Here is a 24,745-nt window from a genome sequence, read left to right as displayed (position 1 = left end):
AAAACAGTAGTTTTCCACCACATATTAGTTTATGAAAATTAAAAATTTAAGGCTAAAGCAACATTTTTGTAGGGGAAATTATGTTTTTATTTTCATGCCGCAACGTCATAAAATTTTGTGAAGCACCTGGGAGTTCAAGGTGGTCACCACGCAACTAGATACATTTTTTGAGGGTTCTATTTTCCAAAATGGGGTCACTTGTGCAGGGTTTCCACTGGTTAACTACATCAAGGGCTCTCCAAACACGACATTGCGTCTGCTTTCTATTCCAGACAAAAGTCAAATAGTGCTACTTCCCTTCTGAGTGCTGCTGTGTGCCCAAACAGTAGTTTTCCACCACATATAGGGCATCAGAGTACTCAGGAGAAATTACACAACAATTGTATACTCCATTTTCTCCTGTTACCCTTGCGAAATTGCAAAATTTGTGGCTAAAGCGGCATTTTTGTAGGAAAAAGTAAAATTTTTATTTTTCCTTCCACATTGCTTTAATTCCTGTGAATCATCTAAAGAGTTAATAAACTTCTTGAATGTGGTTATGAACAATTTGAGGGGTGCAGTTTTAAAAATGGTGTGACTTTCGGGTATTTTCTGTTATATTGGCCCTTCAAAGTCATTTAAAATGTGATGTGGTCCCTAAAAATTAATTTTGTAAACTTTTGAGGAAAAATTGAGAAATTGCTGATAATCTTTTAACCCTTTTAACTTCCTAACCCCCCAAAAATGATTCAAAAATAATATTGATGTAAAGTAGACATGTAAGAAATGTTATTTATTAACTATTTTGTGTAGTATAATAATCTAGTTTAAGGGCATAAAAATCAAAAGTTTGAAATATGAGAAAATTTTGCCAAAATTCAGATTTTTTTTCACAAATATATGTAAAACATTTTGAACTAAATTTACCACTATCATGAAGTACATTTTATCATGATAGAATAATCTCGGAATCACTGGGATCCGTTCCAGAGTGTTCCAGAGTTATTACCACATAAACTGACACTGGTCAAAATTGTAAAATTTGGCTGTGCCAGGAAGGGGAAAATGGGCTTCAGCGGTAAGGGGTTCAGCTAGGCATACAGATGCAACACCGTACAGATGCTGGTGTGTTGAATAAGGTGCTGTGGCAGAATTAGTTTATGCTTAAATCCTCTTTTTCCCTTTCTGAAGTTATTTATGCTTTTCTTTTTGGAGACGTTTCTCTGTCATGTTTAATTTGCTTTCAATCATCATTGTGTACAGCTTTGGCAGAGCTAGGGATGTAGATCTGTTGTTTGGAACAAATGACTTGCAAATTTTCTATACATGCTATAGAAGCCCAGACTATCCCCACATCAAGTCTGTAGCCAACAAAAAATTATATATATCTTGAAAAATATTGTATATTTGCATTTTTTTCACACGATAGTAAGACAAACACAATGGATGCAGCATGTACCTGTCACGGGTTTGACAGACAGTCATGTGGTTTCTGGCCACAGAAGGTAACAGCGTTCGGCTGCACAGAATGCTCCCTGACTTTCCATTGTTCCTGCTGTCAGTATTCATTGGTATAGATAGCTTTCCTGCTGGATTCATCTCAATCCCTTTTGGACCTAGCAGGAGCTTGACTTCAGCCCAGCTATTGATTATCAGTATTCTCTTGGTGTTTAAATACCCCTTCCTTCCTTTGTATGGTGCTGGTGATATTTTCAGTTCCTTCAAACAGATGTTGCAAGCAGGTGGTTTGTACTCGTGTGTTGTATCATTGCTGAAAGCTTTGCTGATCTTTTGCCTGAGTCATCTATTGATAAGTAGTTCATGATTTTCCCCCGTGTGTCCTCTTTGTGTCTTCTATAGTTGTTTAGTGGGGTTGACAAAGAGCTTATCCGATCCATTCACTATTTAGAGCCAGCACTAGGGATACTGAGTGTCAGGTATCCGGCTCGACGCATAGATATGAAACCTATATGAGGTGGTGAGGGAACCCAGGGACCAGCAGTAGGTTTGGTCAGGGGTCACCATCTTCCCTCTCCCTAGAAACAGGGTTTCCTTTCCCTTCCCTTTTGTCATGCGCTTGGTACTTTCCTGTACCAAGCATGACAGTGGCAGTATTGACAAAAAATAACTTTAACCTCTTCACGACTGGCCGATTTTTGCGCTTTCAGTTTTGTTTTGTTTTTGCCTTCTTTCTTCCAAGGCCTGCAACTCTTTTATTTTTCAGTCAATCTGGTCATGGGAGGGGTTTTTTTTTGTGGACAGAGCTGTACTTTTAAATGAAACCAAGAGCTTTACCGCATAGTGTACTGGAAAACGGCAAAAAAATTTCAAATGCGGAAATATTGCACAAAACTGTGATTGCACTATTGTTTTTTGTTTTTGAGATATTTTATTCACTGTGTTCACTATATGGTAAAACTAATGTGTTGCCTCAGGTTGGTGCAAGTTCGTAGACACCAAACATGAAGAGGTTTACTTTTATGTAAGGGGTTAAAAAGAAATGAGATGTTTGTCCAAACAAAGTAGCACATGTTTTGCGCTATTTTCCGTTCTCATTTTTCAGGATCTTTGGCGAAGTGACGACTTATTTTTTCCATCTCGGGCTGACATTTTTAATGGTATCATTTTTGAGCCGATGCTACGTTTTAATCACCTTTTATTGCATTTTGCGCAAAATCTGCAGTGACCAAAAAATGTAATTTTGGCGTTTGGAATTTTTTTGTCGCTTTGCCGTTTACCGATCAGTAAATGATTTTATATTTTGCTAGATCAGGCATTTATGAGCTCGGCGATACCAAATGTGTGTATATTTATTTATTTTTTTTTTCAATGGGGCGAATGGGGGTTGTGATGGTGGGATATGGGGGAAGGTCTATCATGTTGTGCAGATTCCTATTTTAAGCTTGGTTCACTGTCCATTATTTGTACTGCTTGTGTGTACATTGTATTGTCTGTAGGTAATCACCCCCTGTAGTGCAAGGTTATAGCTTCTTGAAACGCTTCTATCCCTAGGTGTGGAGGGGTGGTGGACCTGGAATCCACCTACTGTAAACTCTCTGCTTACATGGGGGGAAGAAGCAGTCTGTTTGGAGAACTTAAAAAGAAAAGGATTGATCCTCTGGGAGAAACTGTGGCTTATCAAAGAGTACTGGACATTTATCGCTTACCGGACTATATTTGTGTTACTGGACTAATTTTACCCTCTGTTTTGTGGATTATGTTATGGACCATTTGATTTGCTTGGAATAAATGCTCTTTGGATTGTACAGCCATCTCTCGCTCTGTTGACTGTGTGATATGGGAGAAGAACCCTGTCACAGGGGTGATTTGAACTAGGTTTTTTTATTTTCTTTTAATTTTTCAAAACTTATTTTAAGCTATTTTTTATTTTACTAGTACTCCTAGGTGACTATAAGGATCAGCAGTCTGATTGCTCATTCATTTCTCTTCAAAGCAGCACCGCTGCAGTACTTGGCTGCTTCTTACAGAACCTTAGTCATGTGAGCTACAGGAGTCATCACATGACCCTATGCTACCATAACAATCACCAGATCTACGTGATCACGTCACGTGACTTCTGGTATGAGGCAGTGAGTAAACTTCTACCGCAATCACCGTGAAAATGGCTCTGTCACATCTTGACAGCCCCATTTAAGGGGTTAAGGCCCAGTCACACACAACGACTTACCAGCGATCCCGAAAACGATGCAACCTGATAGGGATTGCAGGTAAGTCGCTGGGAGGTCACAGGTGAGATGTCACACAGTCAGATCTTACCAGCGATGCAGGAACAATACAGGTCGCAGTAGCGACCTGTATAACGATCTCAGCAGTCACTGTGACCCTGTCACACAGTGTCAAACACAGCGATTTGTCCTGCCCAGCAGGACATCACCTTTGAAGAAAATGACCTGGACCATTCTGCAATGACTAGAGATCTCACAGCAGGGGCCTGATCGCTGGTAGGTGTCACACATAACAAGATCGGTAACGGGATCGCTACTGCGTCACGGAAACCATGACTCAGCTGCGATCTCGCTAGCGATCTCGTTATGTGTGACGGTACCTTTAACAGGTACGGGTGAATAGCGATTCCACTAATACCTGCGAGGCACAAATGTCATCTGTACAAATCAGCTGACGTGTTCGGATCTCCTCCTACAGCCCGCAGCAGCAGGTGGGGATTAACACTATGACTGCAGGGACATAATATTACTGCACGTGGTTGTTAAGGGGCTAAATATGACTGACTTTGGTACTGAACAAATAATGTGCATTGTTAATTATCAAACTAAAATAGATCTTTAATGATAGTAGTAATGCTTATTGCCCTACAGGGGCATACTTTGAATGCCTGGAGCCTCATAACAGAGATCCAAATTGATGTTAGAAGAAGTGGTCGGACACCAGGCAGGGCGGCAGAGTCTTTCAGCACTAGGCCCTCACGTCTCAGAGGTCTCCACCATTAGGGTACGCTCACGCAAGCGTGAAAATCGGAAAAGTGCAATGCGAGATTTTCTCGCATTGCACTTGTCCGATTTTTACGCTTGCGTGAGCAATGTTAGGCAATGAGGACGAGCAGTTGGGCAGCTTTTATCGCATCCAGATTCTGGATGCGAGAAAAGCAGCAGCATGCTGCAATTTTCTGTTACAGCTGTATCTCATGCACCCATTCAAGTGAATGGATGCGAGAGATACATTGGACTTCACTTGTAGGTTATCCCAGTGCAGTGCGATATACGCACATGCTTACAATGGAGGAGATGGGAGGATTAACCCCTTCCTCTCCTCCGCAGCTCCCGCACTCAGCTTCACAGCTGTGACCCGGTCGCAAGATCGGGTTACAGTCGCATGACACTCGGCTCACGCTCATGTGACGCCCTGGACTAGCCAGGTAGTCACAGATAGCGCCCCACACAACACCTGTCCCCTAAAAAGGTGTCATCAGCCAACCATTAAAACCTAGTCACCTCTCTCAGTGCTTGATGGACACACCAGGGGGTGGAGCCAGGCAGTTGGCCACGCCCACCGAGGAGTTCAGAGGGCCTGAGGCAGGAGAACACGGGGTCAGTTGAAAGATCAGTTTAGGAGGTGAAGTAGAGTGGAGGCAAGCCTGTGTGGCAGGTCTGCAGAGAACTGACAGGTGCCGGGGTTGGAGCCCGGGCACCTTTGGCTAGGAGGCAAGTGGCGGCCTCAGCCTGCAGGAGTCGGGAAGACGGCTCAGTGGAACCGTGGTGGACCGGGACAGGGTAGTGGCCCACCGGTACCGACTCGGGGAACCGACTCGGAAACCGGAGCACAAAGGGGGATACGCAGACCCTGAAACGAGGCCCAGAAGCCACTGGACCGAGTTAATTAACTGATTGCGGTCTGGACCATAGGTCCTTTTCCACCCAAAGTCCCGACTGAAGACAACAGCCCACCGAGGGGGATAGAAAGCCACCGCACAGGCAGAGAGATCCCACGGGCCAGCGTCTGTGGGCAAACGGGCTCTCCCGACATCCACAAAGCTGGGGAGCGGACTCCCATCGCTGAAGCGCAGGCAGTCTACAGATACACAACACGGTGCAGGAAAAAGGCAGAGGCCATCAACCGGGTGGGGGACCCGACCACCATCAACTTGTTTTACCAGAGACTTGTGTGTGTTACTAATCGTGAGTACAACAGTGCCCTCCGGCTGCGCACCTCCCTGCACCGCCCAACCACACAACACCCAACGGGTCCCGGGGCCACCATCCCTGCCCACGGAGGGGTTAACATCTTGCTGCATAAACATCTCTCCCGGGTGCGTCATAACTGCAGCGGTGGTGTCTACACCTTCACCACATCCCGTGGATGGCGTCACGAACTTAACCACGGCTCCGGCCGTACACCTATGTCCCCTAAACCGCCAGCCCCCCTTTCAGATCGAAGTGACCACGGGGCCCCGGGTCCGGAAGCGCTCGAGCCACCTACCAGCAAGCCCGGACCCGAGCGCCTCAGCTGCAGCCGAACGTGGGGCGGTACACTCACAGCAGAGCCTGAGCCGAGGGTCATTAGCATATCGCAACTGATGCTCTCGCATCAGGATGCCATACGCTCGTGTGAGTCCAGCCTTAACAAAATGTCGTTCTTGCCCAGCACATTACAATATAATCTATTCCTGTGATCATACACCAAGGTTCAGATAGCACAAAAAGTACCTCCACAGGTTTTTATACTATAAAAATAAGCTTAATCATTCTTTCAGTAGTACATATCTTACCAGCGTTGTCCAAATTGCCCTTCCTCCGTGAGCTCCCGCAATGTACATGAATAGAAGAATGGTTGTGCAGACAAATAAAGTGACGGAAACAAACATGACCCATCCTTGAAGTATTGTATTGCCGTACAATGTAGTTGAAGCTACCAAAATCCATACCAGGCCACCAAAAACCTGAAATGAAATCAAATTAACATTTTACTACCTTCTTTAAATGTAAAGTATAACTGTAAAGATAGCATTGATATAAAAATATATTAGCCAAATCCAGGAGAAACACCGGGCACTTGTGGAACTCCTCAGTCTTCGCTATTTATGTACCTTTTTGGAATAGACTAAAGGCCCCGTTACACGCTACGATTTATCTGACGATATGTTGTCGGGGTCACGGTTTCCGTGACGCACTTCCGTCATCGTTAGTGACGTCGTTGCGTGCGACTCCGAATGATTGCAAATAGGTTGAAAATCTTTGATCGTTGACACGTCGACTATTTAGCAAATAAAATGGTCATATTTGGTGTCCCTGTAATCATAAAGACCCACAGAACACAAGGATCAGATTATTTATGGGGGTCGGTAAATGGTGTAAAAATTTGGCATGATTGATTATTTTCTCTATTAAACCCCTTAAAAAATGTAATAAAAATGTAACGCTGAGGCCGTGTTCACATGTAGCATAAATGTGGTGTTTTTTCTGTTGATTTTTTTTGCACAGAAATTCTGCTGTGTTTAACTGTCCAAGCAAAGTGGATGTGATTTCATGAAAAGACGTCGCTGATCGCTGCGGTTTTGATGCTTTTCTTTCTCTATCTATTTGGAGCGTAAAAATCCACATGTAAAAAACTGCAGTTACTTTTTTAAGTGCAGAATGAAAGCTTTTCTGTACTATAAAAACCCTTAAAAATGCGGCTTCATATCTGCACCAAAAGCGCATCAAATAATGGGGAAAAGGCATCAAAAATGCAATAACCAGAGAAGATTGTTATTGTGCAGTTTGGTGCAGACACCTGCAGAGAAAAAGCTATGACTATGCATGAATAGTCCAGGGCATCTGCTGAATGTCCCTCACTGACAAATGGGTGTGGCTTAGGGTGTGGTCAAAATTATGCTGCATAATTTTTCCCCTTTTCTATTCTTCAAAAGTTGAGATGTATGCTATATAGTACTGCTCACCATACCATTCTATCATACACTACATTATAGTACAGTACTCTACACTATACTATACTTCTGTACTGTACAGCACACTATAGCACAGTTCACTACATATTACTACACTACACTACACTACACTACACTACAGCACACTATCTGGGTACATGTCCATGCGATTTTCACAGTGCGTATTTTAGGTGTATCAAAAACGCAGGATTTTACAGTTCCAGCACAGTGTATGGGATTAATAGAAATCTCCTGCCCACTGTGCGTCTTTTTAATGATTCGTATACCGACCTACGGAGCATTTTTCCAATCTGCAGTATGTCAATTTGTGGAATTTCCACATAGACTTGCATAAGATGTGGAAAATTCGCAAGGGAAAAAATGCACATGCTTTTTTTTTCTGCGGTGTATGGGCTCATGCGCACATAACTGCATAATATTCTGCAGCGATTTGACAGCACATGTGCGCTTCAAATCGCTGCAGAAACACTGCATAATGAATGCAGTATTTTTGTTAAAAAAAAGCTGATTTCATGCGCTCTGGCTGCTGCCCCCGCCATAGACAGAGCGGGAGCTGCATCCATAGCGCATGGAATAATTGACATGCTGCTTTGATGAACGCACGGATTTGGGTCAAAATTTTAGCATCCAAATCGCTGCGTTCAAAAAAGCAACGTGCGCACGTCTCATGCACAATCTACATAGATTGTGCAGGAGACACAGGACGCATGCATTTACGCTGCAGTGCTATACGCAGCGTAAATGCATGTAAGTACGCAACGTGCGCATGAGCCCTAAAAGTATCAAAACCGCACATAATCTGCTCCTAAGAATGTCAATATCAGGAAGTTTCAAAAACAAAGCAGCTTTATTTAAAGCATGACATGCCAGAGACAAAAAAACACCATAAAAATGCATGTTAAAAAAAGGGCACACAAAAATGCAATGAAAAAAAGCTAGTAAACAAAGGTGCAGCAATTCTGCAGCATCAAAACCTCAACAAACACTGATTGTGGGAACGTAGCCTGATAACTTTACTACATTTTCAGCCGAAGACTATTTCTGACCTATAGTGTAATTGTGTAGGAAAAAATGTAAAGTCCACCTTCATGACACGCTAAACTAACTTGTATTGTATATAATACAAAATATAATCCTAAATAATTATTCTCATATAAATTCTTATGGAAGTGGCTCGTGAACTACTAACAACAAATGCAAATACTATTAGTCAAACATTAACCTTTAAACTGAAAATGGTTTCTCACTTTAATTGGGAACAAGTTAATTTTTAACCATTCAAGATCTGCCACCATGAAATGATGATTTTAAATGATTTCTAGTCCTATTCTTTCTTTCCAGTTGCCATTGGGTCTGATTAATGTGCAGCCTGCATCATAATATTATATCATTATTATGTTATATTGTATTATTGTTATTCTCCATGTTTTTTGTTGTTAATATGTTACATTTATTATACTTGCATAAACCTTTGTGACATTTCATAAGTTCAACTAAACACATAGTAAATAATAGATTGTCATAGATTGTAAAAAGTTTACAGTGTCCATGGCGCATACTGTACATTACCTTATGACATCCGACGTGCAATGATTGCCTCTGGAAGAAGCCAGGGAGAAACGTACGTCGGGTATCATAAGGTAATATGCACCATGCACCATAGACACTGCAGACTTTGACAATATAATTAATATGTATTATTAACTAACATTTAGTTTATTGATTTGTACCTTCACCATTTCTTGATTTCACAGGCATCATAGAATTGGGACATTCTTTCAGCTATGCATGCTCTCTATTTTTGACTTTGCAGTATAAACAGTACCTATTTTGGTTATGTATTTATTGTAGTTTTTCTTGATTGTGATTTGTATTTAACATGCTTGGCTTCTTGTATATTTCTTGTGATAATACCATCTCTTTTAGTCTACTCTGTACATTTTACATTTTCAAATAATAAAAGCTATTATTGTAATGCATGTGTAAAGTGGCGCGGACCTGTTGTCATGGATGAGGGACTGACTTCAGAAGCCCTGGCACGCTACAAGGAAAAGCTCGTCTTGGCTGGGTGTGTGAATTTGTGTTGTGTGGGCTGTGAGCCCGTGCAGGCTACATACTGCCACTGACGTCGGCTGGCCAGGACCCGATGATGGCTGATGGCTTGTATAGCCTCAGCCCCCTGATGAAGCCAGTCATGGCGAAACATGTCGGGGAGGCTATTAGCTGTTAGGTAGTTTTTAACAGGCAGTGTAGGTGATAGCCAGCCATATTACGTTAGGAATTATCCAGAGTAGTGTTGGTCCGCGGCCGCACTCATCTAATACGGAATTGGCCTCCTACCTGCCAATTTTAATTTTTGTCCAATTATATAATTTAATAAAGTTTATTTGATTAGGTCTTTAGTTAGGGTACCTCTTGTTGCCCTTCAGGCAAATAGTGTTTGTATAATTACCCCCCTACGCTGACCGGGTGTGACAATCAGAGGTTAGTGTTTGTGATGATGGCTTGTTTTCAAAAGCAGACCAGCAGTTTCAAATAGCAACTCTTTACTCAATGGTTCATTCTCTGCAACAACTTTACATTTTAGATACTGGGCATAAATCTTCCAGCACGTTACAGCCTAAAAGGCATGATCAGACACAGTCCTAGTTCCCATTAGGATGCTTCAGATCTTACTGGTCCTGTGAGTTCCAGCACAGGCCAGCTCAGCTATACAACACAACCTGTGATATCAACCTCTCTTGCATTGGCTACACATTTTGTCTCCTAAGAGGGGTGAGGATCACGGATCCCATCACCATGGTCAGAGCAGAACCTTGTGCTCTCAGACATTCGGAGGGAATCCAGTTGGTTAGGCCACCTTCACTCATACACTAGTTGGGATAAACAGTTACCTTGATGGCTGATGGGCCTAGCTGCCAGAGTCCCATTCTTCAGCTTCTATTGTCTGGAACCATTTTGCTCAAGGATCAGTCACTTATTTCAGCATTGTTTGCATTTTGTGTCTCAGTCAACTCTCAAGGTTCATGTTATCTCAACCGCACATCCGGCCGCATTAGCAATGTCGTTGTCTGTGACACCTATGAGCGATTTTGAATCGTCGCAAAAACGTTCAAAATCGCTCATCGGAGACATGGGGGTCTATTCTCAAATATCGCTGCTGCAGCATGTACGATGTAGTTCGTCGCTCCTGCGGCAGCACACATCGCTCCGTGTGACGCCGCAGGAACGAGGAACCTCACCTTACCTGCCACCTCCTGCAATGCGGAAGGAAGAAGGTGGTCGGGATGTTACATCCCGCTCATCTCCGCCCCTCCGCTTTGATTGGGCGGCTGCTTAGTGACGTCGCTCTGACGCCGCACGGACCGCCCCCTTAGAAAGGAGGCGGTTCGCCGGTCACAGCGACGTTGCAGAGCAGGTAAGTAGTGTGACGGGTCCGGGCGATGTTGTGCGCCACGGGCAGCGATTTGCCCGTATCGCACAACCGATGGGGGCAGGTACCCACGCTAGCAATATCGGTACCGATATCGCAGCGTGTAAAGTGGCCTTAAATGACAACATTTGGAAAACCATACAACTTTATAATTTTTTCAATAAAGATATAAAATTTGAAAAGCTATATTATATGGTAAAATGAGAGATGAACTGAAATATAGAATTTCCTGAAGAGAAATGGCTTTCCTCTTCAAAAGCGACATATTCTTCTAACATTTGCTCCTTACTTCACGAATCGTTTTACAAACTACTGACTCGCTGGTATTACACGCTGGCAAGACTCAATAAAAATTAATAACTAAATTTCCCCCCTTTGTTGGAGAGGATGTAAGGACAATGGCACACTCATACACATATTCTGGGAATGTCCAAAAATACAGAAGCTGCTAATTTGATCAATAAAATTACACATTCTAAAATTCAAATAACACCTCAAATGGCTCTACTCTCAATGGACCTAGAATCCATTAACCCTTGTCATATTCTGATTATTATTCATATTCTCCTCCTAATAAAAATTCCATTGCAGCTAATTGGAATAGTGACAATATACCAAACATAATGGAAATTAACAAGCCCATATTACACCACAAATTTGAAATGAAACCTGATATATTTAATAATTCATTTGGCACTTATCATAAAAGATGGGGAGTTTGGTTAAACAATTTAAAGGGAACCTTTCACCACTTTTTTGGCCTATAAGTTGCGGCCACCACCACCGGGCTCTTATATACAACATTCTAACATGCTGTATATAAGAGCCCAGGCCACTGTGAGAACATAAAAACACTTTATAATACTTACCTAACAGTCGCTCGGTTGGCCAGATGGGCGTCTCCATTCTCCGGTGCCTCCTCTTTCGGCCATCTTTGTCCTCCTTCTGACTCCTGTGTGCATGACGCGTCCTACGTCATACACACTCACCGGTCCTGCGCAGGCGCACTACAATACTTTGATCTGCCCTGCTCAGGACCTGAATGCCAGCGAGTGGGGATGACGTCGGACGCGTCATGCACCGCGGCTAGAGAAGAAGGAGGATGAAGATGGCCGAAAAAGCCGGCACCGAAGAACGGAAACGCCCATCTGGTCAACCGAGCGACCGTTAGGTAAGTATTACAAAGTGTTTTTTATGTTCTCACAGCGGCCTGGGCTCTTGTTAGAATGTTAGAATGCTGTATATAAGAGCCCGGTGGTGTTGGTGGCCGCAGCTTATACGCCAAAAGAGTGGTGACACGTTCCCTTTAATAGATACTGGATGACTATTGAATCCCACACTATATAGGGCAACATCTACTACTCATTGACAACCTTATTAAATTTATAGATTTCTCAAAGACACTCTACTCCAAAGATACAAAAAAAACCAAAAAAACTCTGGTCTCACTTACCCAACCCTTTCCCTCTTTTTCTATCTCTTCTTCATTTCATTCTTTCTTTCTTTCTTTTACTCTTATAATCTTTTTTTTATTAAGGTTAAGTCTCCCTTTACCACTTACCCTTCCATTCTTTTCCTTGATCCTTCCAAGTTTTCCCCCAATAAAGTTCTTCTTCCCTAATCTACCCTCCCCAACCTCCGCTTCCTTACTCCATAAAAATACTAAATGATAAATGTATGTATATGTGGCGCCCCTGACCTGGTCAGGCACCACAGAGTATTGCACCCATGCGGGGACAATGCTTCCAGGTAATTTCCAAAGGCCAGGATGAGGTGCACACACAAACACATAGTGACCAGGTCTCCCACACCACAAGAAGGGACCCTTGGGTAGCCAGTAGGGGGTTAACTTTCAATTCCCAGCTAGGGGTGTGTTCAGAGGCTGGTTGCTAGGAAGCAGGAGAGAGGAAGGAGAGGAGGAGTCTGGAGGTTGAAGGGTGTGGAAGGAAGCAGAGAGGGGGCTCTGGTGTCGGCCGGGTCCTGAGGAGTGCAGTAGCTGGAAGCGGGGGAGAAAGGGTACCGTGGGTCGGCCTGAAAGACATCCAGAGAGAGGGGTGGCTGAGTACGGAGATCCTGGTATCCGAGCATGCAAGGGGAAACAGATCCCCAGTACAGGCAGCAAATCATCCAGAGCTGCTTAACCTACAGGTGGGGGTACTTCATGCCCTCACCACTACTACGCAGAGCTCGAGCCAAGCAGCAATCACCAGGCCCATAAGGGGACAGGGCCAGAAGCCATCCCACCAAGGCCACACTGCCGGCAGACGGGCCAGAGAGAGGGGAGCAGGGTAGTAACAGCTTCCCTGGAGGAGTCCTACCACGCTTCAAGCAAGGGATCCTCCCAAACAAAGAAAGAGTGCAAGGAGGGCGAGTGGACAGCTACCCTCAGAACGGCCTCCTGGAATTCCTGGTTCCACCTGGTTATCACAGTGCCGCCCGGGCATCTCACCGTGACCTCCAATCAGTGAGTAAACACGTTAAAAGACTTCTTGGACTGTGTTTGAGTCATTCTGCGACCTGTGGTCCCACCCACATACACAGGGACCTGTGGCTTGCCTTACTCTCAGGAGGCTATTACAACCGACTGCACCCACCATCAGCCCCAGGCATCCCTTAACCTGCAGTGGCGGTCCTCACTGACCGCAATTCTGAGAGTGGCGTCACGACGAATCCCAAAACGAAGGTTCCCTACCTGTGACCAGACCGTCCCATCCCGTGGAGTCCCTAAGGGTAATACACTGCTGCACCGCACCTGTAGGGCTTCACATCCCTGGCGTCACGAACAGGATTTGGACTAGACCTGTTCAGACAGGTGACCGTGCGCCTCAGAGGTCCGACCGCAAAAATTGAACCGCCGCCATATTGCCATCTTCAAAAGCGCGCGCTGCAGCCCGCGCGAGGGAAAAGAGCACCGCCCACGAAGAGGTGTGGCCGCCCCAGAATCCCCACAATTCGGAGAGCGTTCTGACCCAGGAAGTGGAAAGGGAGCGCGCAGATTTTTGTTTTTTTTTTTTTGAAGAAAAATGGACGCTGCAGGAGGTAATGCCCCTGGTCAGGGCGACGCAGCCCAAGCGATGCCCGCCCCCGTCGCGCTGGACGCAGCAGCGCCTGGTGCCGGTGCCGCGGTCGCAGCTGCGCCGGCCGAAGTCTCCCCCATAATGCCAGTTTCCTTACTGTATGTCCCAGGAGCGCAATGGCTGCCCCAATACGCCGGTAAAATAGACACGCTGACCGGGTTTAAGAAGAAGATCAACACCCTGCTAGACATGCACGCGATGACTGGTAAGCAGAGGGCCGCTGTGGTGCTGGGACAATTGACTGAAGCAGAAGAGTTGGAGGCTGAGTCCTGGACCAATGATGACCGGGGCTCTGTTGAGACCATCTTTGCCAAACTAGCAGCTGCTTTTGAACACCGCACAGAGGGAGAGCTGAGGACGGACTTCTATAACTGCCATCAGAAGCCCCAAGATAGCATAAGAGACTATGCCCTCAGGCTGCAGGCTGCACTACGGGCTCTCAAGCTGGTGGACCCTGTCAGTGATCAGGAAGGAAACCGGATGATGAAGGAACAATTCTTGCGGGGCCTGCGCTCTCCTGAGGATGGGAAGCAGATGAAGCTGTGGTCCCTGGAACACCCTGACGTGGACTTTGCCATTCTGAAAGACAGGGCAGTGAAAGCACTCCAACCTCCTGTGGATTACAGACGGATAAATCAGATAACACACAAGGATGCCTACCCTTTGCCAAGGATAGAGGAATCCCTCGCTGCCTTGAAAACCTCTAACTACTTTTCTACCCTAGATCTTACTAGTGGCTACTGGCAAGTACCTGTAGCAGAAGAAGATCGGGAGAAGACGGCCTTCACCACTCCAATGGGCCTCTGTGAGTTCAACAGCATGCCATTTGGACTCTGCAATGCCCCCGGGACCTTCCAGAGGCTTATGGAATGCTGCCTAGGGCACCTCAACTTTGAAACCGTCCTGCTCTACCTGGATGATGTCATCGTGTACTCCAAGACCTACGAGGACCACCTGAAACACCTGGCTGAAGTCTTTGAAGCGCTATCCCGATATGGAATGAAGCTGAAACCATCCAAGTGCCATTTACTGAAGCCAAAGGTCCAGTACCTAGGTCACGTGGTCGGTGCAGAAGGAGTAGCACCGGACCCAGAGAAGGTCACAGTCATCCAGGAGTGGCCCACACCTACTACCGTCCGGGAGGTACGCCAGTTCCTTGGCTTGGTAGGCTACTACAGAAGGTTCATCAAGGGCTACACGAAAATGGCAGCGCCTTTGCAAGAGCTCCTGGTAGGCCACCCAAAGAAGAAAGGAAAGACCTCCGGCCCGCCATTTCACTGGGGAGAAGCAGAAGAACACTCCTTCAGACAAATGAAAGGGGCCTTGACGGGTGAAGAGATCCTAGCCTACCCTGACTACAGTCTACCATTTGTACTGTATACAGATGCCAGTAATGTGGGACTGGGAGCAGTGCTTTCACAGGTGCAGGAAGGCAAAGAGCGTGTGATTGCTTACGCCAGCAGGAATCTCAGGCCTACTGAAAGAAACCCAGAAAATTATAGCTCATTTAAGCTAGAGTTCCTGGCCATGGTATGGGCTATCACAGAGCGGTTCAAGCACTACCTGGCAGCCACCAAATTCACTGTCTTCACGGACAACAACCCCCTGACCCACTTGGATACTGCTAAATTGGGTGCCATGGAGCAGCGTTGGGTAGCCCGGCTGGCGAATTATGACTTTACTGTCAAGTATCGAGCTGGCCGCAAGAACGGCAACGCAGATGCTCTGTCCAGGATGCCTCACCTAGCAGACGAGGGTGAAGATGTAGATGATCTTGAAGAGATTGAGCTGCCAGCGTTCCATCGCCATGGAGCAAAACAGTGCCGGCAGTTGCGTGCCAACCGCCAAGAGGTGACCCTGAACCCACTACCTCACTACAACTGGAAGGAGACCCAGGAAAATGATCCAGCGGTAGGCTTGGTAAAGAAACTGATCAACCAGCCTGGCGCCAGCCTTGACAAAGGAGCCCCATCTGAGGCACAGTACCTATGGAAGGAGAGGGGTCGATTATTCATCTATCAAGACAAACTTTACAGGAGCATCATTGACCCGAGGACGCATGAGAAGGTGTGGCAAGTGATTGTACCACAGAAGGATACGAGGATGGTGCTAGAAGCCTATCACAATGGTGCAGGCCACTTTGGTTGGAAGAAACTGGAGGCCCTACTTAAAGTAAGATTCTACTGGGTGGGCATGAGATCTGCCCTAGAGAAGTGGTGTTGAAACTGCGGGCCCTGCAATCTTAGAAGAAAAGACCAGCACAGCCAGAGAGCACCACTCCAGCCAATCCAAACTAAACGGCCCCTGGAGATCGTGGCCCTGGACCATGTAAAGTTGGCACCCAGCAGACAAGGCTACAACTACGCTCTCACTATGGTTGACCACTACTCCAGATTCCTGGTGGTAGTACCAGTCAAGGACTTGACCGGTCAGACTGCAGCCAAAGCTTTCCAGACACATTTCTGTCGACCACATGGCTACCCAGATCAAGTGCTCACTGACCAAGGACCAGCCTTTGAAGCTGAAGTGTTTAAGGAGTTTTGCAACCTTTACGGCTGCAGGAAGATCCGTACCACGCCTTACCATCCTCAGACCAATGGCATGTGTGAGAAGATGAACCACATCATTCTCGACCTTCTGAAGACTCTCCCACTAGAAGAACGAAGTCAGTGGCCAGAAAAACTGCCCGATCTAGTGGACATGTATAACAACATCCCTGTGAGTTCCACGAACTGCACACCGGCATACCTGATGAGGGCCAGACCCAGGAGATTGCCAGTAGATCTGGAAATGGGAGTTGAGACCCCTGAAGACCATCTACAAGGTGCTGATTGGGATTCCAACCGCCAAGCCCAATACAAGAAAGTACAAGAGTGTGTGGAGCGAAGCCTGACTCAGCAGCGTGAGAAACAAGAAAAAGCCTACAATCGAAAAGCACCTGCTGTTCCTTTGATGCCAGGAGATATAGTTCTCAAGAGAAAGAGAAGACATCATAAACTTGACAATCACTGGGAAGAAGAACCCTATACTGTGTTATCATCGACGCTTAGCAGTGAAAAGACATGCCTTATCAGCAAAGATGGAGGAAAAACAACAGCTGTCGTTTCTAGAGATCGCCTAAAGAAATGTCCTGAACAACTAAGAACCCCTGAAGAAATTCCCAACCCTTTGCCAGTTCAAGAACCAAAAGAAAAGATGATCCATAATGTACTTGGAGATTTCCCAGCAAGTTGGCCTCAATACAATGGAGCAGTAGTTATTCCAGTCATTACATTCCCTCAATCTAGAGAAGTAAGAGAACCAGAAGAACCTGTTCAGAACCTGGAAGAGCCAAATGTAGCTGAAGCAGAAGACCATGCACTGGTATCAATACCCAGTACACCCATTATTCACATTGAGACACATACATCGGGTGGGAGGACACAACCTCAGACAGATGACAGTATAGTACTGCGTAGATCAACCCGCAGCAACTTTGGTCAGCTCCCATTACGCTATAGGGAAAGTACAGTTTAGTTCAAAGTGACGGTATGAAATGTAATGTTTCACCTGTTTACAGTTAAGTAACGTTTAAGTGAAATGTGCCCACAAGGACTATTGTGAGACCTCTTTAAAATGATTTCTTTGCACTAGTTTACGTGCACTTTAAAAATGGACCATCGGTTATGAACTGGCTTTAACCACAAACTCTTGCATTGTAAAAAGTTACCTCCTTGGTACCAACCACAGGGTCTGCCTGTTGAGGGGCATGGCTCTGCACCAACCAGGGGCACGCCTGTTTATGGGGCCTGCCCTCCAACACTCGGAAGCGGGTACGCCTGTTTATGGGGCCTACCTTACACCACTCTCCTCAGGAGAGGAAGATTGGAGGAAAGGTCTGGGGAATGTGATGGCCCAGACCTGGTCACCAAAAGGACCGGCGACCTACCTCCTGGAGGTTTTTGGGTGGGTTTCGGACATGTGGGTGGTTGGTGGTGAAATGGTACCTGGTATGTTTAAATGTAAATGATTGCCCCTGTGTGGGAAAAGTTTGTATTTACCTTTTTCTCTTGTCTTTGCAGCCCGAGGACGTGCTGATGATAACTAAGGGGGAATGTGGCGCCCCTGACCTGGTCAGGCACCACAGAGTATTGCACCCATGCGGGGACAATGCTTCCAGGTAATTTCCAAAGGCCAGGATGAGGTGCACACACAAACACATAGTGACCAGGTCTCCCACACCACAAGAAGGGACCCTTGGGTAGCCAGTAGGGGGTTAACTTTCAATTCCCAGCTAGGGGTGTGTTCAGAGGCTGGTTGCTAGGAAGCAGGAGAGAGGAAGGAGAGGAGGAGTCTGGAGGTTGAAGGGTGTGGAAGGAAGCAGAGAGGGGGCTCTGGTGTCGGCCGGGTCCTGAGGAGTGCAGTAGCTGGAAGCGGGGGAGAAAGGGTACCGTGGGTCGGCCTGAAAGACATCCAGAGAGAGGGGTGGCTGAGTACGGAGATCCTGGTATCCGAGCATGCAAGGGGAAACAGATCCCCAGTACAGGCAGCAAATCATCCAGAGCTGCTTAACCTACAGGTGGGGGTACTTCATGCCCTCACCACTACTACACAGAGCTCGAGCCAAGCAGCAATCACCAGGCCCATAAGGGGACAGGGCCAGAAGCCATCCCACCAAGGCCACGCTGCCGGCAGACGGGCCAGAGAGAGGGGAGCAGGGTAGTAACAGCTTCCCTGGAGGAGTCCTACCACGCTTCAAGCAAGGGATCCTCCCAAACAAAGAAAGAGTGCAAGGAGGGCGAGTGGACAGCTACCCTCAGAACGGCCTCCTGGAATTCCTGGTTCCACCTGGTTATCACAGTGCCGCCCGGGCATCTCACCGTGACCTCCAAACAGTGAGTAAACACGTTAAAAGACTTCTTGGACTGTGTTTGAGTCATTCTGCGACCTGTGGTCCCACCCACATACACAGGGACCTGGGGCTTGCCTTACTCTCAGGAGGCTATTACAACCGACTGCACCCACCATCAGCCCCAGGCATCCCTTAACCTGCAGTGGCGGTCCTCACTGACCGCAATTCTGAGAGTGGCGTCACGACGAATCCCAAAACGAAGGTTCCCTACCTGTGACCAGACCGTCCCATCCCGTGGAGTCCCTATGGGTAATACACTGCTGCACCGCACCTGTAGGGCTTCACATATCCTTATTCATAATGTATTTAAACAAATTTATAAATGCAATTCATTATGTAATATATGTTTAAATTTAAAGTACAATAAAAATTATTGAAACTCAGAATACTACTCATAAACTCATATCCACAAGAATAAGTTGAAATGCTGAGGCTCCGGAAGTCACTCCGCATGTCAGTTTATGGAGCGTCTAAAAGAAGCACAGTGGGCAGGAGATTTCTATAAATCCCATCCACTGTGCTTGTACTGTACACGGTGAAAATACGCTACTTCTAAAACGCTGCTAGCACTGATCATGGGCACACAGCTTAAGGGGTACTTTGCACGTTGCGACATCGCTACTGCGATATCGTCTGAGTCAAATCGAAAGTGACGCACATCCGGCATTGGTAATGATGTCGCAACGTGTAAAGCCTAGATGCGCTGATAAACGATCGCAAAAGCGTCGTAAATCAGTTATCTGTGTAGTGTTGGACATTTTCATAATGTCGCACCAATAGGAGATACGATGTTGTTCCTCGTTCCTGCGGCAGCACACATCGCTGTGTGTGAAGCCGCAGGAGCAAGGAACATCTCCTTACCTGCCTCCACCGGCTATGCGGAAGGAAGAAGGTGGGCGGGATGTTTACGTCCCGCTCATCTCCACCCGCTTCTGTTGGACGGCTGCCGTGTGACGTCGCTGTGATGCCGCACGACACGTCCCCTTAGGAAGGAGGCGGGTCGCCGGCCAGAGCGACGTTGCAGGGCAGGTAAGTGCGTGTTAAGCTGTCGTAGCGATAATGTTCGCTACGGCAGCTATCACAAGATATCGCATGTGCGACGGGGGCGGGTACTATCGCGCTCGGCATCGCTAGCATCGGCTAGCGATGTCGCAGCGTGCAAAGTACCTCTAAGTGTTTCATGGAGTAAAGTGCCACCAAAAAGAAACGTCCCTAGAAAAAGCTCTTGTGATAAGGTATTTTGCCAGGTAGTTTTCAATATTGCACAATCCTGATAAAGATTTATCATGTTTTGTTAATCTACATACTTTTTCTAAGGGAGGAAAACAGGTTTACTATGGAATTAATGACAATAAATGTAGCTTATAATGTTGGTTCTAATCTCCTAATGGATTCTTCAGCTTCTATATTTTCCCCAGGTTATGATAACTTTATCTTACATTTTTTCTTACATTTGCAGTTAGAGATAACAGAGGGATAATTCAGCATAGAAATAAAACAGATAAAAGAAAAGACGCTGCAAAATACCATTGGATATTAAGACAGGTATTGCACATTCAAAACATTATTATTGTTGATAACGTTGAGCAAAGTTTTATTTTATTTTAAAGAATAATAGTAGACAAAGTGTTGTGACAACCTGTCAGATACAGTATTTAGAACAACTGACATTGTGACATTGATATCTTGTTTCTGTGGTAAAACATAGATGGATCTATTCAACATCTGATAAAAATTTCAAATGAAAACTAGTCCATAGAATTCCCAACAATAGGTGAAAACCTATATTTTCATTGACATTGAATTTAAATCCCAAGTAATCCTGACATAATTCATTGGTTTATAATGGGGGTCTCACTGTCTTCTGTTGGGGTTCCAGTATCCAGACCTGTGTCTCAACTGACAGAGGAGCTGTATCGTAAGCAGAGTACACATATAACAGAGAGCTACTGAAGAAGAGCTGTGACAGGAGAAGACATAAACTTCCTTAGATTTCTACACACGGAGGACTAAAGGCTGCTTTACACGCAGCGACATCACTAGCGAAAGCACCCACCCCCGTCGTTTGTGCGTCACGGGCAAATCGTTGCTCATGGCGAACAATATCGCTAGGACGCGTAAAACGGACTTACCTTCCTAGCGACGTCGCTGTGGGCGGCGAACAACCTCTTTTTTAAGGGGGAGGTTCGTGCGTCGTCACTGCGACGTCACTCAGCATCCCGCCAATAGAAGCGGAGGGGCGGAGACCAGCTGCATTAACTACACGGCCACCTCATTGCCGGAGGACGCAGGAACGCTGTTGTTCGTCGTTCCCGGGGTGTCACACGAAGCGATGTGTGCTGCCTCAGGAACGATGAACAACCTGCGTCCAGCACCAGCAACAATATTTTGCAAATGAACTACGTGTCAATGATCAACGATTAGGTGAGTATTTTTGATCGTTAGCAGTTGCTCGTAGTTGTCACACGCAACGACGTCGCTAACGAGGCCGGATGTGCGTCACGAGTTCCGTGACCCCAGCGATATTGCGTTAGCGATGTCACTGCGTGTAATGGGGCCTCAAGGCTGAAGAAAAAATCCTTTATACTAAATCAGCCCAAGAGAAGATGTATTTCTTCTTTTCTCAACCAGGATGTGTGCTTACAACGGAGCTCCTATGTCAGTTGAGGCACAGGTCTCGGGAGCTGTTATCTGCGTTGATCTTCATACGTGACTAGGACGGGCTGCTATTTGAATTATTTTATTGTGGCCATTTTATTCCTTTTTAGAGAACTCCTTTACAACTATCAAGTGTCTAAAACCTGCAATTCTCCAGCTGTTCTGAAACTCAAAGTCTCAGAGTTCCTTGGCCAACTGTGGTTTGCTGTTTGCAGGAATGTGAAACTGCACCTTGGAGTCTTACTAGTAGTATTTTTCTCTTAGCATGTGAGGTTTTCAAGCACCAATGCAGGCTTCAAAACAGAACCTCCTACTTTGCATCCCTATAGGCATCTGGGCCTATTTGTGCTTATAGTTTTCTCATTGTTTCTGGCATTGCAATGAAAATTTGAAATATCAAAATTCTAATAATATACAGTTAGGTCCAGAAATATTTGGACAGTGACACAATTTTCGCGAGTTGGGCTCTGCATGCCACCACATTGGATTTGAAACGAAACCTCTACAACAGAATTCAAGTGCAGATTGTAACGTTTAATTTGAAGGTTTGAACAAAAATATCTGATAGAAATTGTAGGAATTGTACACATTTCTTTACAAACACTCCACATTTTAGGAGGTCAAAAGTAATTGGACAAATAAACCAAACCCAAACAAAATATTTTTATTTTCAATATTTTGTTGCGAATCCTTTGGAGGCAATCACTGCCTTAAGTCTGGAACCCATGGACATCACCAAACGCTGGGTTTCCTCCTTCTTAATGCTTTGCCAGGCCTTTACAGCTGCAACCTTCAGGTCTTGCTTGTTTGTGGGTCTTTCCGTCTTAAGTCTGGATTTGAGCAAGTGAAATGCATGCTCAATTGGGTTAAGATCTGGTGATTGACTTGGCCATTGCAGAATGTTCCACTTTTTTGCACTCATGAACTCCTGGGTAGCTTTGGCTGTATGCTTGGGGTCATTGTCCATCTGTACTATGAAGCGCCGTCCGATCAACTTTGCGGCATTTGGCTGAATCTGGGCTGAAAGTATATCCCGGTACACTTCAGAATTCATCCGGCTATTCTTGTCTGCTGTTATGTCATCAATAAACACAAGTGACCCAGTGCCATTGAAAGCCATGCATGCCCATGCCATCATGTTGCCTCCACCATGTTTTACAGAGGATGTGGTGTGCCTTGGATCATGTGCCGTTCCCTTTCTTCTCCAAACTTTTTTCTTCCCATCATTCTGGTACAGGTTGATCTTTGTCTCATCTGTCCATAGAATACTTTTCCAGAACTGAGCTGGCTTCATGAGGTGTTTTTCAGCAAATTTAACTCTGGCCTGTCTATTTTTGGAATTGATGAATGGTTTGCATCTAGATGTGAACCCTATGTATTTACTTTCATGGAGTCTTCTCTTTACTGTTGACTTAGAGACAGATACACCTACTTCACTGGGAGTGTTCTGGACTTCAGTTGATGTTGTGAACGGGTTCTTCTTCACCAAAGAAAGTATGCGGCGATCATCCACCACTGTTGTCATCCGTGGACGCCCAGGCCTTTTTGAGTTCCCAAGCTCACCAGTCAATTCCTTTTTTCTCAGAATGTACCCGACTGTTGATTTTGCTACTCCAAGCATGTCTGCTATCTCTCTGATGGATTTTTTCTTTTTTTTCAGCCTCAGGATGTTCTGCTTCACCTCAATTGAGAGTTCCTTAGACCGCATGTTGTCTGGTCACAGCAACAGCTTCCAAATGCAAAACCACACACCTGTAATCAACCCCAGACCTTTTAACTACTTCATTGATTACAGGTTAACGAGGGAGACGCCTTCAGAGTTAATTGCAGCCCTTAGAGTCCCTTGTCCAATTACTTTTGGTCCCTTTAAAAAGAGGAGGCTATGCATTACAGAGCTATGATTCCTAAACCCTTTCTCCGATTTGGATGTGAAAACTCTCATATTGCAGCTGGGAGTGTGCACTTTCAGCCCATATTATATATATAATTGTATTTCTGAACATGTTTTTGTAAACAGCTAAAGTAACAAAACTTGTGTCACTGTCCAAATATTTCTGGACCTAACTGTATGTCAATATAGATACCATAACTAGAAATTTTAGGTAAGTGACATCCAAGTGACATTCATCAATGGTATTAGTTATTCTCTAACATAAGACAAAATACAAAATGAATATCAATAAAGAATAACTCGTACCATTGGTGGGTGCCACTTTGCTTTTCCTTTCATTGAGTGTTGAATGTATTGCAGTTCATATATGAAAGGAGCAGCACTTTTAATGGTTAATAGTTTTATTTTGGCTGAGTTAAGAGATGCAAATGAAGACGACTAGTTACTACTTTAGGCCTGCGACACACATCTGTGCCGCCGGTACGTGTTTGACATTTTTTTGCTTGTACCGGCGGCACGGAGACACGTTCAGCAATGCTACCCTATTGTAGCAGGCACACAAACACACGTAAAACCACACGGAACGTGTGTCCGTGTGCGTTTGTACGTGTGTGCGTTTTTCTACACGCTGACATGTCCACGTTTTCTCCGGCAGCACGGGTGTCACACGGCCCGCACCCGTACCACACGGGTGTAGTGTGGATGCGGTCCCGTGTGACACGCGCCGGAGAAAACACACGTGTCAGTGGAAAAAAAACAAAACATGTACTCACCTTCTCCAGCCCTCCTGTCTCTGCCGCTGCTGCCTCTTGCTGCCGACCGCCGCTCATTAGTCTCATTTAATATTCACTTCACTGCCTGTCAGCAGCAGCAGCGGGGAGACAGGAGGGCTGGAGACCGAAGATCAGCATCACGGACAGCAGCGCGGACAGCAGGAAGGACCAGGTGAGTATGTAAATTACCGGTTCTACGTGTGCTATCGCGGATAGCACACGTAGAACACACGTGTCCCGCACGTACCAGAGACACGTACTTACCTGCACGCAACACGCAGGGGAAATATGTGTCTCTCAGCACATGCGTGATTTTCACGTGAGTGTGGCAGAGGCCTTAGGGTAAGAACACACGGCGAGTAAAACGGCTCGAGTGGAGTGCATTCCATTCGGACCCATGTTACTCTATGGGGCTGTTGCCATCTGTGATTATTTTCTCAGCCCTAATCGGACAGAGAAAACATTCTCAGCATGCTGCGGGTGGAATCCAATCCGTATTCACTTGCACCCATACAAGGCTATAGGTGCAAGTGAAACATCACACTGCACTTGGATGACACCAGAGTGCAGTTCGATAATCGCATCAGCTGCTAATGGAGGAGATAGGGAGATTAATCCCT

The 24,745-nt window shown here is 45.7% G+C and overlaps 1 protein-coding gene across 1 annotated transcript in view; it reads right to left on the bottom strand.

Annotated features, from left to right (window-relative positions):
• MAL (mal, T cell differentiation protein (MAL blood group)) overlaps nucleotides 1-24,745 on the bottom strand; it is a 72,298-nt gene that overhangs the window by 22,468 nt on the left and 25,085 nt on the right. Inside the window, exon 2 of the mRNA XM_075338125.1 lies at nucleotides 6,224-6,394. Coding sequence (XP_075194240.1) covers nucleotides 6,224-6,394 — 171 coding nt within the window. The remainder of the gene's footprint in view (nucleotides 1-6,223; nucleotides 6,395-24,745) is intronic.

Source organism: Anomaloglossus baeobatrachus, chromosome 3, assembly GCF_048569485.1.
Source record: "Anomaloglossus baeobatrachus isolate aAnoBae1 chromosome 3, aAnoBae1.hap1, whole genome shotgun sequence".
Lineage (NCBI taxonomy): Eukaryota > Metazoa > Chordata > Amphibia > Anura > Aromobatidae > Anomaloglossus > Anomaloglossus baeobatrachus.
Note: the sequence above shows the minus strand (reverse complement) of the source record. Positions and strands in the feature narration are given on the sequence as shown.